This window comes from Dipodomys spectabilis, unplaced genomic scaffold, assembly GCF_019054845.1.
Source record: "Dipodomys spectabilis isolate Male_0828 unplaced genomic scaffold, ASM1905484v1 ptg000003l, whole genome shotgun sequence".
Taxonomy (NCBI): Eukaryota; Metazoa; Chordata; class Mammalia; order Rodentia; family Heteromyidae; genus Dipodomys; species Dipodomys spectabilis.
In genome coordinates this window covers 6784237-6800999 of record NW_024870680.1, presented here as the reverse complement: position 1 = coordinate 6800999, position 16763 = coordinate 6784237, and the positions used below count along the sequence as shown (strand labels likewise).

At 37.5% G+C, this 16763-nt stretch overlaps 1 protein-coding gene across 3 annotated transcripts in view; it reads left to right on the top strand.

Annotated features, from left to right (window-relative positions):
* Window positions 1–16763, top strand: part of Pcf11 (PCF11 cleavage and polyadenylation factor subunit) — a 29753-nt gene that overhangs the window by 11765 nt on the left and 1225 nt on the right. For all 3 annotated transcript variants that reach the window (XM_042688040.1, XM_042688041.1, XM_042688038.1), the window contains exons 8-15: window positions 394–1952; window positions 4671–4770; window positions 8799–8918; window positions 9620–9725; window positions 13528–13711; window positions 14520–14675; window positions 15029–15121; window positions 15778–15813. In XM_042688040.1, coding sequence (XP_042543974.1) covers window positions 394–1952; window positions 4671–4770; window positions 8799–8918; window positions 9620–9725; window positions 13528–13711; window positions 14520–14675; window positions 15029–15121; window positions 15778–15813 — 2354 coding nt within the window. The remainder of the gene's footprint in view (window positions 1–393; window positions 1953–4670; window positions 4771–8798; window positions 8919–9619; window positions 9726–13527; window positions 13712–14519; window positions 14676–15028; window positions 15122–15777; window positions 15814–16763) is intronic.

The following is a 16763-nucleotide window of genomic DNA, read 5'->3' as shown; positions in this document are numbered from 1 at the left end:
TGTTTTGTATTTTTTCCCATGTGGAAAGTGAAGAGAGCTTTTTACAAGGCCTGTTAGGGACTAGGTCCTTTTTATATGTGATTTGATTTAATCCTCACAATAACCTAATGAAATATCCCTGCTTTAAAGATAGGAATCAGAACTGGAGAGGTTAAGTAACTTGCTCTCAAAGTCAGATACAAGTATCTTGACAGAATGGGGGAATTTTTTTTTAACCCCAGGTGTGTCTGAATCTAGAGGGCATCCTATTATCATCTACTGTTTAATAGTCTCTCTTGCCGACCCTCTAATATAGTGAGATAGTTTATATAAATATGTATATGCACATAGAAAGACTTAAGGTAATTTGATATAAACTCAAATTTATTGAAAATATTTTTTTCTTTTTAAAAGGTGTTCGAGAAGAGCAGAGATCGCCATTCAATGATCGTTTTCCACTTAAACGACCTAGATATGAAGATTCAGATAAACCATTTGTAGACAGCCCAGCATCAAGATTTGCTGGCCTTGATACAAATCAGCGACTTACAGCTTTAGCTGAAGACAGACCATTATTTGATGGACCTAGTAGGCCATCAGTAACAAGAGATGGCCCAACCAAGATGATTTTTGAAGGACCTAATAAATTAAGCCCTAGAGTTGATGGACCTCCTACACCAGGTTCTCTTCGGTTTGATGGGTCACCAGGACAAATGGGGGGAGGAGGCCCTTTGAGATTTGAAGGACCACAAGGTCAGATAGGAGGTGGGTGTCCTTTGAGATTTGAGGGGCCTCCAGGACCAGTAGGGACACCTCTGCGATTTGAGGGGCCAATTGGTCAAGCAGGAGGAGGTGGTTTTCGGTTTGAAGGATCCCCTGGTCTGAGGTTTGAGGGATCTGCAGGTGGTTTGCGATTTGAAGGACCAGGGGGTCAGCCTGTGGGTGGTCTCAGGTTTGAAGGTCATCGTGGTCAACCTGTGGGTGGTCTCAGGTTTGAGGGACCTCATGGTCAGCCCGTGGGTGGTCTTAGATTTGATAATCCACGAGGTCAGCCTGTAGGTGGACTTAGATTTGAAGGGGGTCATGGCCCATCAGGGGCTTCGATGAGGTTTGATGGACCTCATGGTCAGCCAGGAAGTGGGATCAGATTTGAGGGTCCTTTGTTACAGCAAGGAGTTGGAATGAGGTTTGAGGGCCCCCATGGCCAGTCTGTAGCTGGCCTGAGATTTGAAGGACAACATAATCAGCTTGGTGGGAACCTTAGGTTTGAGGGTCCACATGGTCAACCAGGGGTTGGGATCAGATTTGAAGGGCCTTTAGTTCAACAAGGAGGTGGCATGAGGTTTGAGGGTCCTGTACCAGGAGGTGGCCTGAGAATTGAAGGGCCTCTGGGTCAAGGTGGTCCAAGATTTGAAGGTTGTCATGCTTTAAGGTTTGATGGGCAGCCAGGTCAACCATCACTTTTGCCAAGATTTGATGGATTGCATGGTCAGCCAGGTCCTAGATTTGAAAGAACTCCTGGTCAGCCAGGCCCACAGAGGTTTGATGGACCACCTGGACAGCAGGTTCAACCAAGATTTGATGGTGTACCTCAAAGATTTGATGGTCCACAACACCAGCAGGCATCAAGGTTTGATATTCCTCTTGGTCTACAAGGCACACGATTTGACAATCATCCTTCACAAAGGCTTGAATCTTTCAATCAGACTGGCCCATATAATGATCCACCTGGCAGTTCTTTTAATGCTCCATCCCAAGGACTACAGTTCCAGAGACATGAACAAATATTTGACTCACCCCAAGGACCAAACTTTAATGGACCACATGGCCCTGGAAACCAGAGTTTCTCAAATCCCCTTAACAGAGCTTCTGGACACTATTTTGATGAAAAGAATCTTCAGAGTTCTCAGTTTGGAAACTTTGGTAATTTACCTGCTCCAATATCAGTAGGAAATATTCAAGGACCTCAACAGGTAAGTCTTACCATTTCTCTGAAATTATGTGAGGTGTAGATAAGTTAGCTATTTTGAATGTTTTGAGTCATAATTTATTGTATAAGGAAAGTTTATTATAAAGATGATATACAGGAGTTACAGGTACATAAGTCAGGTAATGAGTAATATAAATAACATTTCTTTTTGGACAGTGTCACTCCTTCCTTTGCATTCTCCCAGTCCCCCCCCCTCCCCCCCGCATCCCCACTCACAGGTTGTATAGTTCATTTTCAATGTAGTGTCTAGTCATATTTGTCGTTGCATTTGTTCACTCTTGGTTCTTACATTTCTGTGCCTCCCTTCTCAAAGGAAAGAGATTCTTCATGTACTTCATTCAGAACCTCATGTGCTAGGAAATTGGTGTAACAGTCCTTTGGGGATGATACTAGCAGCTTAAATCCCAAAGTAATTTTAACTCTTCCAAGAGTCAGGGAAATATCTCAGTTTCTCTTCTTTCCACCTCTTTTTATTCCTCTCATTACTGTTGGTTACAGATATACTTTTTTGGGGGGAGGGGTTTGCTTTTTTAAAGTTTTAAGTACTGAAGTTTTAGACCTTTCCTTCATTGGATAACTGTTGAGGCTTGATATGGTTGAAAATAACCACTGGAGATGATTTCTTAGACTTCCTTTTCTTTTTTTTTTGGTTCTGGTTCTGGGGCTTGAACTCAGGGTCTGGGCTTGGCCTTTGGCTTTTTCACTCAAGGCTGTCACTGTGTTACTTGAACCACAGTTCCACTTCTAACTTTTTGCTGGTTAATTGGAGAGATCAGAGATTCATGACTTTCCTGCCTGGGCTGGCTTTGCACTGTGATCCTCAGATCTCAGCCTCCTGCAGAGCTCAGGTTATAAGGCATAAAGCACTGGTGCCCAGATTCTTAGATCAAGAACATCCTTATCCTTGAAATCATCCATGCTTTTACTAGTCTTCAATTCTTTCTATATTTTCACCAACTTTCTACCACTCTATCAAGTATGGTTGCTTGATTTAATTTCAGCACAGCATATTTGCTGTCTTCCAGATATACTCTATAGATACTTGAATAATCAACTGTTGGTTTGCTGGTTTTTGTTATTTTAGTTTTTTTATGAGTCAGGGTCTCACTGTGTACTCCAGGCTGGCTTGGATATTGCTGTGTAGATCAAGCTGGTCTGAAGCACATGATCTTCCTGCTTCAGTATCCCAAGTGCTAGGATTTTAAGCATGTGCCAACATGCCCAGCTTTTTGATATTCAGTACTTTGTAAAATATATATTGAATTTTTTTTTTTTTTCTCAGTCATGGGGTTTGAACTCTGGTAGGGACTGGGCACCGTTCCTGAGCTTTTTTGCTCAAGACTAGCACTCAGCCACTTTGAACCATAGCTCTATTTCCAGTTTTCTGGTGGTTAACTGGAGATAAGACTCTCATGGACTTTTCCTGCCAGGGCTGATTTTAAACATTGACCCTCAGATCTCAGCCTCCTCAGCAGCTAGGATTATAGGTGTGAGCCACCAGTGCCCAGCATTTGAACTAATTTTAAAGAGATGTTTTTACAATTTGTGATTCGTCCAGTTGATATTCGAATGACTGCTTTGGTTTATTTGCTGAAAATCTTCTGCATTAAATTTATTATCTCTAACTATTGACCATTTACGAAGACAAATTATAGTAGCGACTTTATATAGAAGAAAATAGAAAATAAGAAAATTTTGGAAAGCGTATTATGAACATTTTTGAAAGTATTCTGTTTATGTCCAATAAGTTGAGGAAGAAAATATTTGTCTTAGATTTAAAGTAAATTATTTTAAAGTTAAGATGCTGTTACTGACATATGCCCTGTAATGGGGCTTAGTGTTATTCCTACAGTATATATAATTGGCAAATTTTTTATTAGATGTATAGTAAATATCACCAAAAATTCATATTGACACCAAACAGAGCTCATAAATGGACACTTATATAACACTTGTGTAGCAGTCCTGCCTTCTAAACTACAAATACGGTATTTATAGGCCAGTATACTACCTACTTTATAATGGTTATTTATTTTAGTGCTGGGGATGGAAGTTGAGGGCCTTGTGCATGTTAGTCAAGTGATCTGTGACCAGGCCATACTCCCAGCCCTGTTTCTTTTCTTTTTTGAAAACATTCTTCTTGATATCTTTTGCAGTCTACTTTGTTCTGATTATAACTTATCAAAAAATGATGGACAGGAAGAATGAGCCATTGAGTTAGATGACAAATTGCTAATAGAAGCAGATTTTCTTTTATGTTTTTTTTTTGAAACAGTCTTGCTGTGTAACCTGGCTGGATTGTATCCTTTATTCTCTGGACTCAGACCTCTTCTAGTGCTAGGATTATTAGTGTGTATTACTATGTCACTAGCTCCTATGATTATGTATAGGTTTCACCACTAGATACCAGTTCTTATATTTGTAAAATACAGAAAAATGTACCCCAAGGTAAAGTGACTTATATAAAGCCATACACTTCATTGTTAGTTGTGTTATATTTCCATGGTACCTTAAATTTTTCAAGGAATTTTGAACTCATTTTCAGTTCCTTATAATGATAATAGAAGATATTATTCCTGTTTGTAGAAGATCTAGAAATTAACAGTAGGCCTTATTACATCTATTAATGTTTCAATGTGATTATAATGTGAAAATTTTACTAATAGAAAAGACATTCTTAAAATCAAGGTTTATCTTAAAGGTTCTGACTGGTGTAGCTCAGCCAGTAGCATTTGGCCAAGGACAACAGTTTTTACCAGTTCATCCACAAAATCCAGGAGCATTTGTACAGAATCCTTCAGGTATGTACTCTTTGAACTTTTTTTTTTTCCAAAAGACAAATAATTGCTGGTTTGTTCAATAGCTATGTCACTCTTAAACAAAATTTTGAGATACCATCTTCAATTTATAGAAATGTAATCTGGCTGAAATGTTTTGGTTCCTTAGAGTTTATGTTGTTGATGTATATTCATGATGACTAGGTTTATAGCTAATAATGACTAGACTGGGGCATTGTAAAAAAGAGAAGGAATTCTACTGAGCACAAGCTGGAAGGAGATGCTACAGGCGGTAAAAATTTGTTAATATAGGATGACATAAATGACAAACTGCAACAACTTTATTTGATATTTTGAGTGTGAGTGTGTGTGTGTGTGTGTGTGTGTGTTAGTTAGTGTTATGATCCAGTAAGTATTAAGTGAATACTGGGGCTACTACCTTATAAACAATTCATTCTTAAGTTTTTTATGAGCACACAAGTGGAAGAAATGTGATTTCTTAGCCAAGTCCCCTGATTTTAGTTACTGTAGAATAAGTCATAACGAATAATAAGATTTAAAAACGAATTTTAGTTTTACTATGTGGTAAATCGGAAGCCTATAAATTACAGTGATTTGTAACACAACCGCAAAATCAAACAAGTTGCTTTAGTTTCTAAGTAATTAAAAAAACCTTACTCACCTAGACAAGGGTAGATCATACCTGTAATACTAATTACTCAGGAAGCTGAGATCTGAGGATTGCAGTTTGAAACCAGCTTGAGCCGAAAAGTCTATGATCTCCAATTAACTACCGAAAGTCAGAAGTGGAGCTGTGGCTCAGTGGTAGAGCAGCAGCCTTGAGCAAAAAAGCTAAGAGATACAATGCCTAGGTCTTGAGTTCAACTACTTATAAACAAAAGCTCTTTGTGGAACATGATTTTTAGGACAGTGTTAAGTTACTCACATTACTTTTTTATTATTATTTTTTTTTTTTGTCGGTCGTGTGGCTTTTTTTTACTCACATTACTAATTTAGGAAATTTTCCCAAATTGCTGAAGTAATTCAGTAAGTCTTTAGCTTTCTTTTTTTTTTTTTTTTGGTCGGTCATGGGGCTTGAACTCTGGGCTTGGGCGCTGTCCCTGTGCTCTTCAGTTCAAGGTGAGTACTCTACCACTTGAGCCATGGCACCACTTCTGGTTTTCTAGTAGTTTATTGGAGATAAGAGTCTCATGGACTTGCCTGCTGGGGCTGGTTTTGAACCACGATCCTCAGATCTCAGCCTCCTGAGTAGCTAGGATTACAGGTGTGAGCCACCGGCGCCCGGCCAAGGTTTTAGCTTTCTTTTATGCTTTTGGTTTTTACATTGTGATACAGTGCCCAGGTCTTGTTCAAGTCCAACTACTACTAATAAAAGCTCTTTGAGGAACATGGTTTTTGAGATAGCGTTACGTTACTCACATTACTAATTTGGGAATTTCCCAAAATTTCTGAGATAATTCAGTAAGTTTTTAGCTCTCTTTTATGCTTTGATTCTTAAATGGTTCTTAAATTGTATCAGCTTGAAATTCATTTAATTAATATGAAATAATTTTGCTACTAATTTAAATTTAATTTTTTTGTTATTTTTTAAGTAGTTGTACAAAGAAGTTTGTATATGAGTACAAAGTGTCTTGACAACATTGTCACCCATCTCTTAACTACTACTTTCTAATAGACAAACTACTTTGTGATTTTGTTGTTGTTGTAGTTACTGCAAATAAAAGGTACAGAGGGGCTGGGAAGGTGGCTCAGTGGTAGAGTGCTTGGCCTTGTACGCATGAGGCCCTGGGTTCGATTCCTCAGCACCACATAAGCAAAAAGAAAAAAGTGGCGCTGTGGCTCAAGTGGTAGAGCGCTAGCCTTGAGCTGAAGAGCTGAGGGACAGCGCCCAGGTTTATGTGGTGCTGTGGAATCGAACCCAGGGCCTCAGGCATGCAAGGCAAGTGCTCTACCACTGAGCCACCTTCTCAGCCCTACAGAAAGGATTTGAGATCTGAAGTTAGGAGAGGTCAAGATTAGAACTTCTACCATTTTATACTTGGATAAGGTGTATTTTCCTTGCTGTTCAGTTTCCTTCTATGGAATGAGGAGATTGTAGTGTCAGTATTTGCCTGAATCAAATGAGATAGTGCATAGAAGTACTTTGTAACTTCTGAGTGCTATGTTAACATATTTTCCTTTAGAAACCAGTTTTTCTTGTTAAGTACTGTTGGTTGTATTGGGGTTGGTGGCAGGAGTGTCCCCAGATTTTCTTCTGGCTTTCACAATGTTGGGTTATACATATCACAGGAAATCATTTTATTCCCTTGGGTTGGGAGTATTGGATGAGATGTTAGGTTTGTCTTCAAGTTCTACTTACTCATACAAGAGGTATGAACAATATTCATTGGGCTGCCTTCAGCTTCTCTTAGGTTTCCTTCTCTACTTTGAAAGTGAAAATACCATTCTCCTGTGGTTATACTTTTGCTCATTTAGTCATTCAAAAAAAGTTAGCCAGGCACCTGTGGCTCACGCCTGTAATCCTAGCTACTCAGGAGGCTGAGATCTGAGGATCGTGGTTCAAAGCCAACCCGGGCAGGAAAGTCCATGAGACTCTTATCTCCAATAAACCACTAGAAAACCGGAAGTGGCGCTTTGGCTAAAGCGGTAGAACGCTCACCTTGAGCTGAAGAGCACAGGGACAGTGCCCAAGCCCCATGACCGACAAAAAAAAAAAAGTTCATTTGAGCATTGTACTAGGAAGAATTTAATAAGGTTGATCCCTCAATGAGCTTTTTAGTGTTTACTATTTGATTTATATTTTGCTTTAAATACCGTACATAGTGCCAGATATCTCAGTGCCTGAAAAATATTAACTCATTTAGGTAGAACTAAGATCTTTACAGGCAGGGGGATATTGAGGCACAGCTTGGCAACTTGAACAAGGTTCAGTTACAAAGAGATAGCTGGCATGGTAGTTCATGTACCTGAGTTCTAATGGAGTGTAAATATTAGGCTAATGGGTAAAGTACTATTGTAATTAATTATTGAGGTTGATTTATTCTTTCATGAATTCAGATATTAGCCTACACTGTATAAGATCTGTGATAAGCATAAAGACTGTATAAAAATGCTTGAGGGTAGGGATTATGCATATTGGGGATACAAATTAAATTTCTATCCTAAAAGGAATATTTAGTGGTTCATAACTTTTCCTCTAAGGTATAGTACCTGTATAATAGTGATTAAAAATATTTTTATTTATTTTGTGGCAGTAGGATCTTAATCCAGGGCCTTGCGCATCCTTGGCAAGCTCTTTTAACCACTGAGTTGCCAATCCAGCTTGCTTTTACAATTGACACAATTATTAGAAAGAATACTCCTTTGCAAAATACAGTATTAGATTGAGTTAACAGAAGAGATTGTTGTCACTTTTATTCAGATAATTGAATCTTCAGTCAATCTGACACATTAGCAAAAGTTTGAGCTCCTTTGCAAGGGCACTTGTACTTAACACAGGTTGTAGGTATAGGTGTACTATTAAATGGCATGGCTCTTGCCATCAGTTCCATTAAATTTCATGTCAGGAGCTGTGGGTCAATATTTCTACTTGGGTTTGGTCTTTTCTAGCTTCTTTTCCTCCTACAAATCTGTGCTAAGAAATTATACTGCTTTATCCGGACTAAACTACTTTTTCTAAGTTAGTTAGAATATGAAGACTAAAGAATTACAAGGTGGAAAGTTCCACCTAAGTGTGGTGTGCTACATTACATAAAAGGGAGGATGAGGCTTTTTGTCCTCTGTATTCTCCTTTTGTGTGTCATGGGATTATTCGACAAAAGGGGACAATGCTGGCATTTTTTCTGTTTAGATAATAAACAGCTAAAGTATTTCTTCCTGTGTTTTTTCAAATGGTGATCTGTCAGTGTAAATGAAAACTAAGCCTTAGAAATAAACACATCATTAATAAGATTTTATCAAATTTATTGTTGAATTTTGAAAATGCTTTGTATAACCTAAGTTCTTTCAACAATGTTATTCTTTTTTTTAAGGAGCTCTTCCTAAAGCATATCCTGATAATCATCTCAGTCAGGTGGATGTAAATGAATTGTTTTCAAAACTGCTAAAAACAGGAATTCTCAAATTGTCCCAGCCTGATTCAGCTACAACACGTAAGTATGGCTTTATCCTTCATGTATATCAAGTTTTATAAAGTTAGAGATGCATTATATAAGTTAGGATACAAGTTCTTATTGTAACTAAATTTTTAGGTATAATTTTCTTTTCTTCTTTTTTTTGTGCCTATATTGGGCTTGAACTCAGAGCCTGGCACATTTGCTTGCTCACAACAGGTACTTTACCATTTGGAGCCAGGCCTCTCATCCAGCTTTTTTGTTGGTAATTAGAAATAATGTTGTGGTCATTTCTGTTTGGACTAGCTTTGAACCTAGATCCTTAGTCTCACAAGTAGGTCACCAGTGCCTGGCCTAAATTTTCTCTTTCATTATAAAATAGAATTTTATTGTTATTATTAAGGTGTTGTACAGAGGGGTTACCATTTCAGGTAATGTGTACATTTGGACAATATCAACTGTTTTTTGAAAAATAAAACACATGGTTTATAGTGAAATTTTTGAGTTCCATAGACATTTGTATCAGTTAATTAGCATTGCTGCAAATGTTGTTTAGTAATTATGTAGTGATTATTCTGTGTGGTCCTTTTATGAAAATAATTTGTATATTGAGAAAATAATGTTAAGGTACTGTTTAAAGAGTTCTGTAATCAGTAAATTTCAGATCAGAAGCGCTGAATAGTAGTGTAATACTTGGAAGACAATATCGGAAAATTTTGTCTCTTTGTTTTTAATTGTAGAGGTAAATGAAGTTGCTGCTCAGCCTCCCGCTGAAGAGGAGGAAGATCAAAATGAAGATCAAGATGTTCCAGATCTTACTAATTTTACAATTGAAGAATTGAAACAGTATGTAGTCTTAATTTTCATAACAGTAGGCACAATTACTGTTAGTACTATTTCATCTTGTTCTTTTACTGTTCTGAAATTTAGGAAACTTTTTGTCTTTCCTGAATATGGTATATATATTTTATATGTACTCTATACATTTTGTGCTCTCTCTCCGTATAGGATATGTGTATTTTGTGCCAGTCATGGGGCTTGAACTCATCTCATGGGGTCTGTCTCTGAGGTTTTTTGCTTGTTGGTTGGTTTGTTTGTTTTTTGACTCAAGGCTAGCTCTCTACCACTAGAGCCACAGCTCCACTTTTTCTGTTTTTTTTGTGGTTAATTCTAGGTAAGAGTAGTGTGGCCTTTCCTGCATGGGCTGATTTCAAACTGCTATCTTAAGATCTCAGCCCTTTAGTAGCTTGGTTATAGGTGTTAAACAAGCCTCCAATGCACAACGTATGTATTCTTTAAATATGTATGTTGCATAAGTGCATATGCCCTCTACATTTCCATTTTTCTATCTGGTTGGTGGAGATACAGGGAGTGTATTTAAAAACTGATGCTCTTGGGCTAGGAAGGTGGCTCAGTGGTAGAGCACTTGTCTTGCATGCTTGAGGCCCTGGGTTCCATTCCTCAGCACCACATAAGCAGAAAAAAAAAGCCAGAAGTGGTGCTGTGGCTCAAGTGGTAGAGCACTCGCCTTGAGCTAAAGCCCTGAGGAACAGCACCCAGGCCCAGAGTTCAGGCCCCATGACTGGACCCCCCCCCCCAAAAAAAAAAAAAACGGATGCTCTTATACTTTTGGAGTTTAGAAAATGTATTTTGGTAGTCCAGCATTTTAAATGGGTTGAGAAGTCTTGTTTTCCTAAGTATGCTATGTATCTACCTCAAACTGTTCTTGAACTACTTTGTAGTTCAGTCTGATCTATAGTTATCTCAGTCTTCTACATGCTGGAATTATAGGACTGTTAGGTGAAAATGTTCAGATTTTTTTTTTCTTGGTCCTGGGGCTTCAAACTGAGATCCTCAAATCTCAGTCTCCTGAGTAGCTAGGATTACAGGTGTGAGCCACAAGTGCCAGGCTCAAATTAGACAAACAGGGAGTTTTTTGTTTTTTTTTTTTAATTGATCGGTTGTGGGTCTTGGGTACTGGTTCTGAGTTTTTTTTTGGTTGAGATTAGAGTTCTACTACTTGAGCTACAGCCCTACTTCTGGTTTTTTTGGTAGTTAATTGGAAATACGAGTCTTACGGACTTTTCATGCCTGAACCACCATCCTAAAATCTCAGCCTCCTGAGTAGCTAGAATTACAGGCATGAGCTACTGACCCCCTGGCTTGTTCAGAATTTAAAAAAAAAAAAAAGTAATGGTTATTTTGGAAGCTTAGAAAATACAAATAAGTTAATCCTCAATGTCTGCTGGTTTCCCTTGTGGTGGAAGTATTTTAAAATTGCATTGGTCTCCTGAGTAAAGCCTTTTTTGTGATTATCTCCTAAATAATACAGTATAACAACTGTTTACATAGTATTAACATATTACATCTATAATCTACAGATAGGATTTATGTGAGTAAATACTTATGTGTATAATTCATATGCAAATACGACATGTGCCCTAAGAGACTTTTGAACATCAGTAGATTCTAGCATCCACAGGGTGTCCTAGAACTCCTTCTGTAGAACTATTAACATTTAGTGTATATCTTAAGTAATTTCCTATTGATGATTGTTTATATTACTTATAAAAACCTAGCCAGGTGTTGGTGGCTCTTGCCTGTAATCCTAGCTACTCAGCAGGCTGAGATCTGAGTTCAAAGCCAGTCCTTTTTCTAGCAGGAAAGCCCCTGGGACTCTCATTTTTGTCCATCATGGGGCTTGAACTCAGGGCCTGGGTGCTGCCACTGAGCTTTTTTCCTCAAGGCTAGTGCTGTATCACTTTGAGCCACAGCTCAACTGTCAGTTTTTGAGAGGTTAATTGGAGATGAGTCTTATGAAGACTTTACTGCTCAGATCTCAGCCTCCTGAGTAGCAAGGATTATAGGCTTGAGCCTCCTGTGCCCAGCCCCTGGGACTCTTTATCTTCAGTCCACCGCCAAAATAAATAAATAACAAGTCCAGCAGTATCCTTGAGCAAAAAAGTTCAGGGATAGTACCTAGCACCAACACCAAAATAAAAAACTTGTTCTATAGTATATGGATTCATGGTATTTTTGAGTATTTTATAAAACATAAAACAGCTCACAGATTCTACTATTATGATTTTCTTATAGGTAAGTTCTCATAATAAAAATGGTTTCTTAGAGGCAACTTTTCTCCTCATACTCATTAAACTATTTTTCCTGACATCTAGTTCTTCAGATATGTTTTAATTTTTGGCTTCATGTTTAGACTTTATTTGGTTTCATTCTTTTTTTCTTCTTCTTTGATGGTCTTGGGATTGACCTCAAGGCGTTGGTGCTGTCTCTGAGCCTCTCTGTGCTCAAGGCTAGTGCTCTATCACTTGAGCCACCACACCACTTCTGAATTTTTCTGAGTAATTTATTGGAGATAGAGTCTCACAGACTTTTCTACCTGGGCTGGCTTCAAACTGTGATCCTCAGATCTCAGCCTCCTGAGTAGCTAAGATTATAGGCATGAACCACTGGTTACACAGAGTGGTTACCATTTCATAAGTCAGATATTGAATGCATTTCTTTTCTGACAGTGTCATCCCTTTCTTCATTCTCTCCTAGATTTTCCTCTCCTTGGCTTTCTGCTATGTACAGGCTGGCATTTAAGTGATACTACTACCTCAGCCTCCCAAGTGTACCTCTCAGTGGTACACATCTAGGACTATAGGTGTGCACCACTTTGCCTAACCAGTTAGCTAGCTCTTATATTTTTCATGAAATCAGTATTATGACTGTTTTGTTTGCAGAACACACATTGTGCTCATGCATTGCCTGTCATTATTTTAATAACTGCCCAATTAATCATACCTATTTCTTTCTTTTTTTGTTGTTGTTGGTCGTGGGGCTTGAACTCTGAGCTTGGGCGCTATCCCTCAGCTCTTCAGCTCAAGGCGAGCGCTCTACCACTTGAGCCACAGCCCCACTAATCATACCTATTTCTTAAGTAGGGAACCCAGAATTTTAAAAATGAGTTTTTGCCAACCAGTTTCCCAATTTTTTTTTTTTATGGTGCCAGTCCTCGTGATTGGCCTCAGGGCTTGGGAGCAGCTCCTGAGCCTTTTTGCTCAAGGCTAGTGTTCTACCACTTGAATTACTGTTCTATTTCCTGGTTTTTTTAGTAATTACTTGAAGACACAAGTCTCACAGGCTTTCCTGCCTGGGCTGGCTTAGAACTGTGATCCTTAAGACTCAGCCTCCTGAGTAGCTATGATTGATTGATTCACTTTTTTAAAGTTATCATTTTGTTATTCCCTTTTTTCCAGGGGGCACTGTTGGGAATTGTACTTAGTGGTGTGTGCTTTCTAGGTCCCCTTTTCATTGTTCTTTAAACCAGAGTTTAACAGCTAAATTAGAACTTCAAAGATTTAGAGAGGTGAAATCTATCTTGACATTAATTCTAAGCTTGTCTTTTGCTGTTGTCTTGTTAGCTGGCATAAGATCATTCCAGTTTTAGCCAAAAGGAGATACCTCATATATGCCTACCACTAAGTAAAAGGTCAATGACATATAATACATATGTGTCAATATTCATGTTTGGGTATTGTTTCAATCAGCTTTTCTTTTACTCTTGTGAAAAGATGGAAAAATGATAAGGTTTTTTTTTTTAAGTCATTAATTTTATCCAAACTAAAATTTATTTTTTTCAAAATAGACGTTATGACAGTGTTATAAATCGACTGTACACTGGTATTCAGTGTTACTCTTGTGGAATGAGGTTTACAACTTCACAGACAGATGTATATGCAGATCACTTGGACTGGCATTATCGGCAAAATAGAACTGAGAAAGATGTTAGCAGAAAAGTCACTCACAGACGTTGGTACTACAGTTTAACAGTAAGTAATCCATGTGCATCTGAATAAACTTCTGGATTTCATTTATATTGCTCTTTGAAATAATTGCTGAGAGCAAATGAGTTTTGTGAACAAAATTTGATACCTAGATTATAAACAGTTTGAAAACCATTTTGAGAAGTGTATTTGTTGAAATTAGAATACTAAACAAACTTGACCTAACTTAAAAACTGTAAGGTGAATGATTTTTTTTTTTTATACTGGTAAAAAGTATGAAATTTATCTTAAAGTCTAGAGTTAGTGGAAAATTAATGTTGAGATGTTTTTGCTTTATTAGTAGTACTGGGGTTTGAACTTCATGGCTTTCTGCTTGCTAATAAGCAGGTACATACTTGTAAGCCCAGCAGTTAAGATTTTAAAACTAGTTGGGCGCTGGTGGCTCACACCTGTAATCCTAGATACTGAGGGAGGGTGAGATCTGAGGATTACACTTTAAAGCCAGCTTGGACAGGAAAGTCTGTGAGACTTATCTCCAACAGACCACCAGAAAACCTGTGGTGCTGTGGCTCAAGTGGTAGAGTACTTGCCTTGAGCTGAAGGCTGAGGGACAGTGCCCAGGCTGAGTTCAAGTCCTATAACCAACATAAAAAAAAAAAAAAAAAGATTTTAAAAACTGTTTATCAATAAGTTCCTACAACTTCTTTCTATGGGTTATAGGGCTCAGAGAAAGTATAATATTAAACAATCTACAAGTATACTGTAAAACAATATGTATCCTTTTCAAGTGGCATTATGTTGAAGCAGTAAAAGTACAGAAACAAAACTATTCTCAAAATCAATTACTTTTAAGGACTGGATAGAATTTGAGGAAATAGCTGACCTGGAAGAACGTGCAAAGAGTCAGTTTTTTGAAAAGGTGCATGAAGAAGTTGTGCTTAAAACTCAGGAGGCTGCTAAAGAAAAGGAGTTCCAAAGTGTACCTGCTGGGCCAGCTGGAGCAGTTGAGGTAAGAGAACTGGTTTTCATCCTCTGTAGATATGATAAGTATATACTTTATATCCCCTAAATGATCTTAAAGATTCTTTTTGGTAGTCTCTATTCTTCAGTTTTACATATATGATCTTGCTTTGTTTCATAATCACTGTGTTTAGATAGTATCAGTGTCCAGCAGTAGTGAGATGTTAAATTACTATTGCCTGGAAGGTTGGTGGAATCCTTAAAATGATCTGTCATATATTGGACACAGTTTAAGTTTTCAGGGCTCTTAAATTTTGAACCTAACATGTTTTTATATTTTTATTTTAATGCGATTAAGCGTTCTGTCAGTTTCATTTTACGTATGATTGTTTTCTATTTTAGAGTTGTGAAATCTGTCAAGAACAATTTGAACAGTACTGGGATGAAGAGGAGGAGGAGTGGCACTTAAAAAATGCTATTAGAGTAGATGGAAAGGTAATTTTCAGATTTTTATAAGAGACATATTTTGGTTGGGGGTTAGCTGACCATTGAGTCAAGGCTCATCATTTATTGACTAAAAAAATATTGGACTGTAGAGTTTAGAGAGATGTTAGTAGTCATCTGATTTTATACTTAACCTTGTAAAAGCAGGCTGCAAAGTAGGTTAATGCTAGATTCAGAAGTAAGTGTTCTTAATCTAGTTTTTTTTGCCTAATCATATTATTCTTATATTTCATCAGTAAAGAAATCTTTTATGAGTTGGGTGCTGGTGGCTCATGCCTATAATCCTAGCTTCTCAGTAGGCTGATATCTGAGGATCATGGTTTGAAGCCAGTGTGGGCAAACAAGTCCCTGACTTGTCCTCTTTACCTCCAATAAACTACTTAGAAAAAGCTGGAAGTGTGCTCAAGTGATAGAGCACTAGCCTTGAGCACAAAGGGGCCCGGGGACAGCTCTTCTGAAAATCACAAAGGAACTTTAGAGAAATCAGTGTTTCAAACTCATTACAAGGACAGTTTTAGTTGCATCCATTTTTGTGACCAGTTTTCCCAAAGATGGCCATTTTCTTGGTTTGAATTGTGAAGAAAACATTTCAGAGTAGCCTATTAATGAATGTGCATATGAATAACAACTTTTTCTTTTTTCTTCAGATTTATCATCCATCATGTTATGAAGATTATCAAAATGTAAGTTCTTTTTGGTTACTGTGTTTGTTCTCATTTACCTTAATAAATCTTACTTGTCAGTTATTTTTTGTATTGGAGCAATATTGTTTCAATATATTTAAATATATTTTTGTATTTTGACATACTAAGCTGTTACTGAATATTGGCATTAGGCATATATTAATATATCACCTTTCATAATACACAACTAAATTTTGAATTAAAGTCATTCCTTGCTTTCTGTTCACACGAATCTTGACATTTATTTGTAATAGACCGTTGGGCCCAAAGAAATAGGGTAAACTAAAGATGAGAAGGGTATTGATGGGTGTATAGGCTTCCAGGGATGTGGCATTTTTTAAAATCTTTTCTTTTTACATGTTCCATTTAGCCATGTAATTTTGAATTTTTCTTTAGAGATCACATTTAAGGCTGGTCTTAAAACTGGCAGTTTTTGTTGGGCATTGGTGGCTGACACCTGTAATCCAAAGCTACTCAGGAGGCTGAGATCTAAGTACTGTGGTTCAAAGCCAGCCTGGGCAGGAAAATCTGTGATGCTCTTATCTCCAGTTAACTACCAAAAAGTAAAAGCAAGTGTAGCTGTATGGCTCAAGTGATAGACTAGTAGCCTTTAACAGAAAAGGTCAGGGAAGGTGCCTAGATTCCAAGTTCAAGTCCCACAACCAGCAAGCGGGAGAAAAATCATCATATTTTTATTTGTAGCTCCTGATTTTTAAACTGAATAGAGGAATCTATTGATTGACAAAGAATGCTTTTGAAATAGGAGTTTGGGAGATACATTTAGGTCACGCTAGTTTCAAATATTCTTCAGAATATTCAGATATTCTTCAGAATATTCTTTGAATATTTGAAATTGGGATAGTCATTAAAACCTTAGAATATCCTGTGTTATTCTTTATATAGGAGTTAAATACAGAAGCCTGTCCAGTCCATTTTTGGCTGTGTATCTT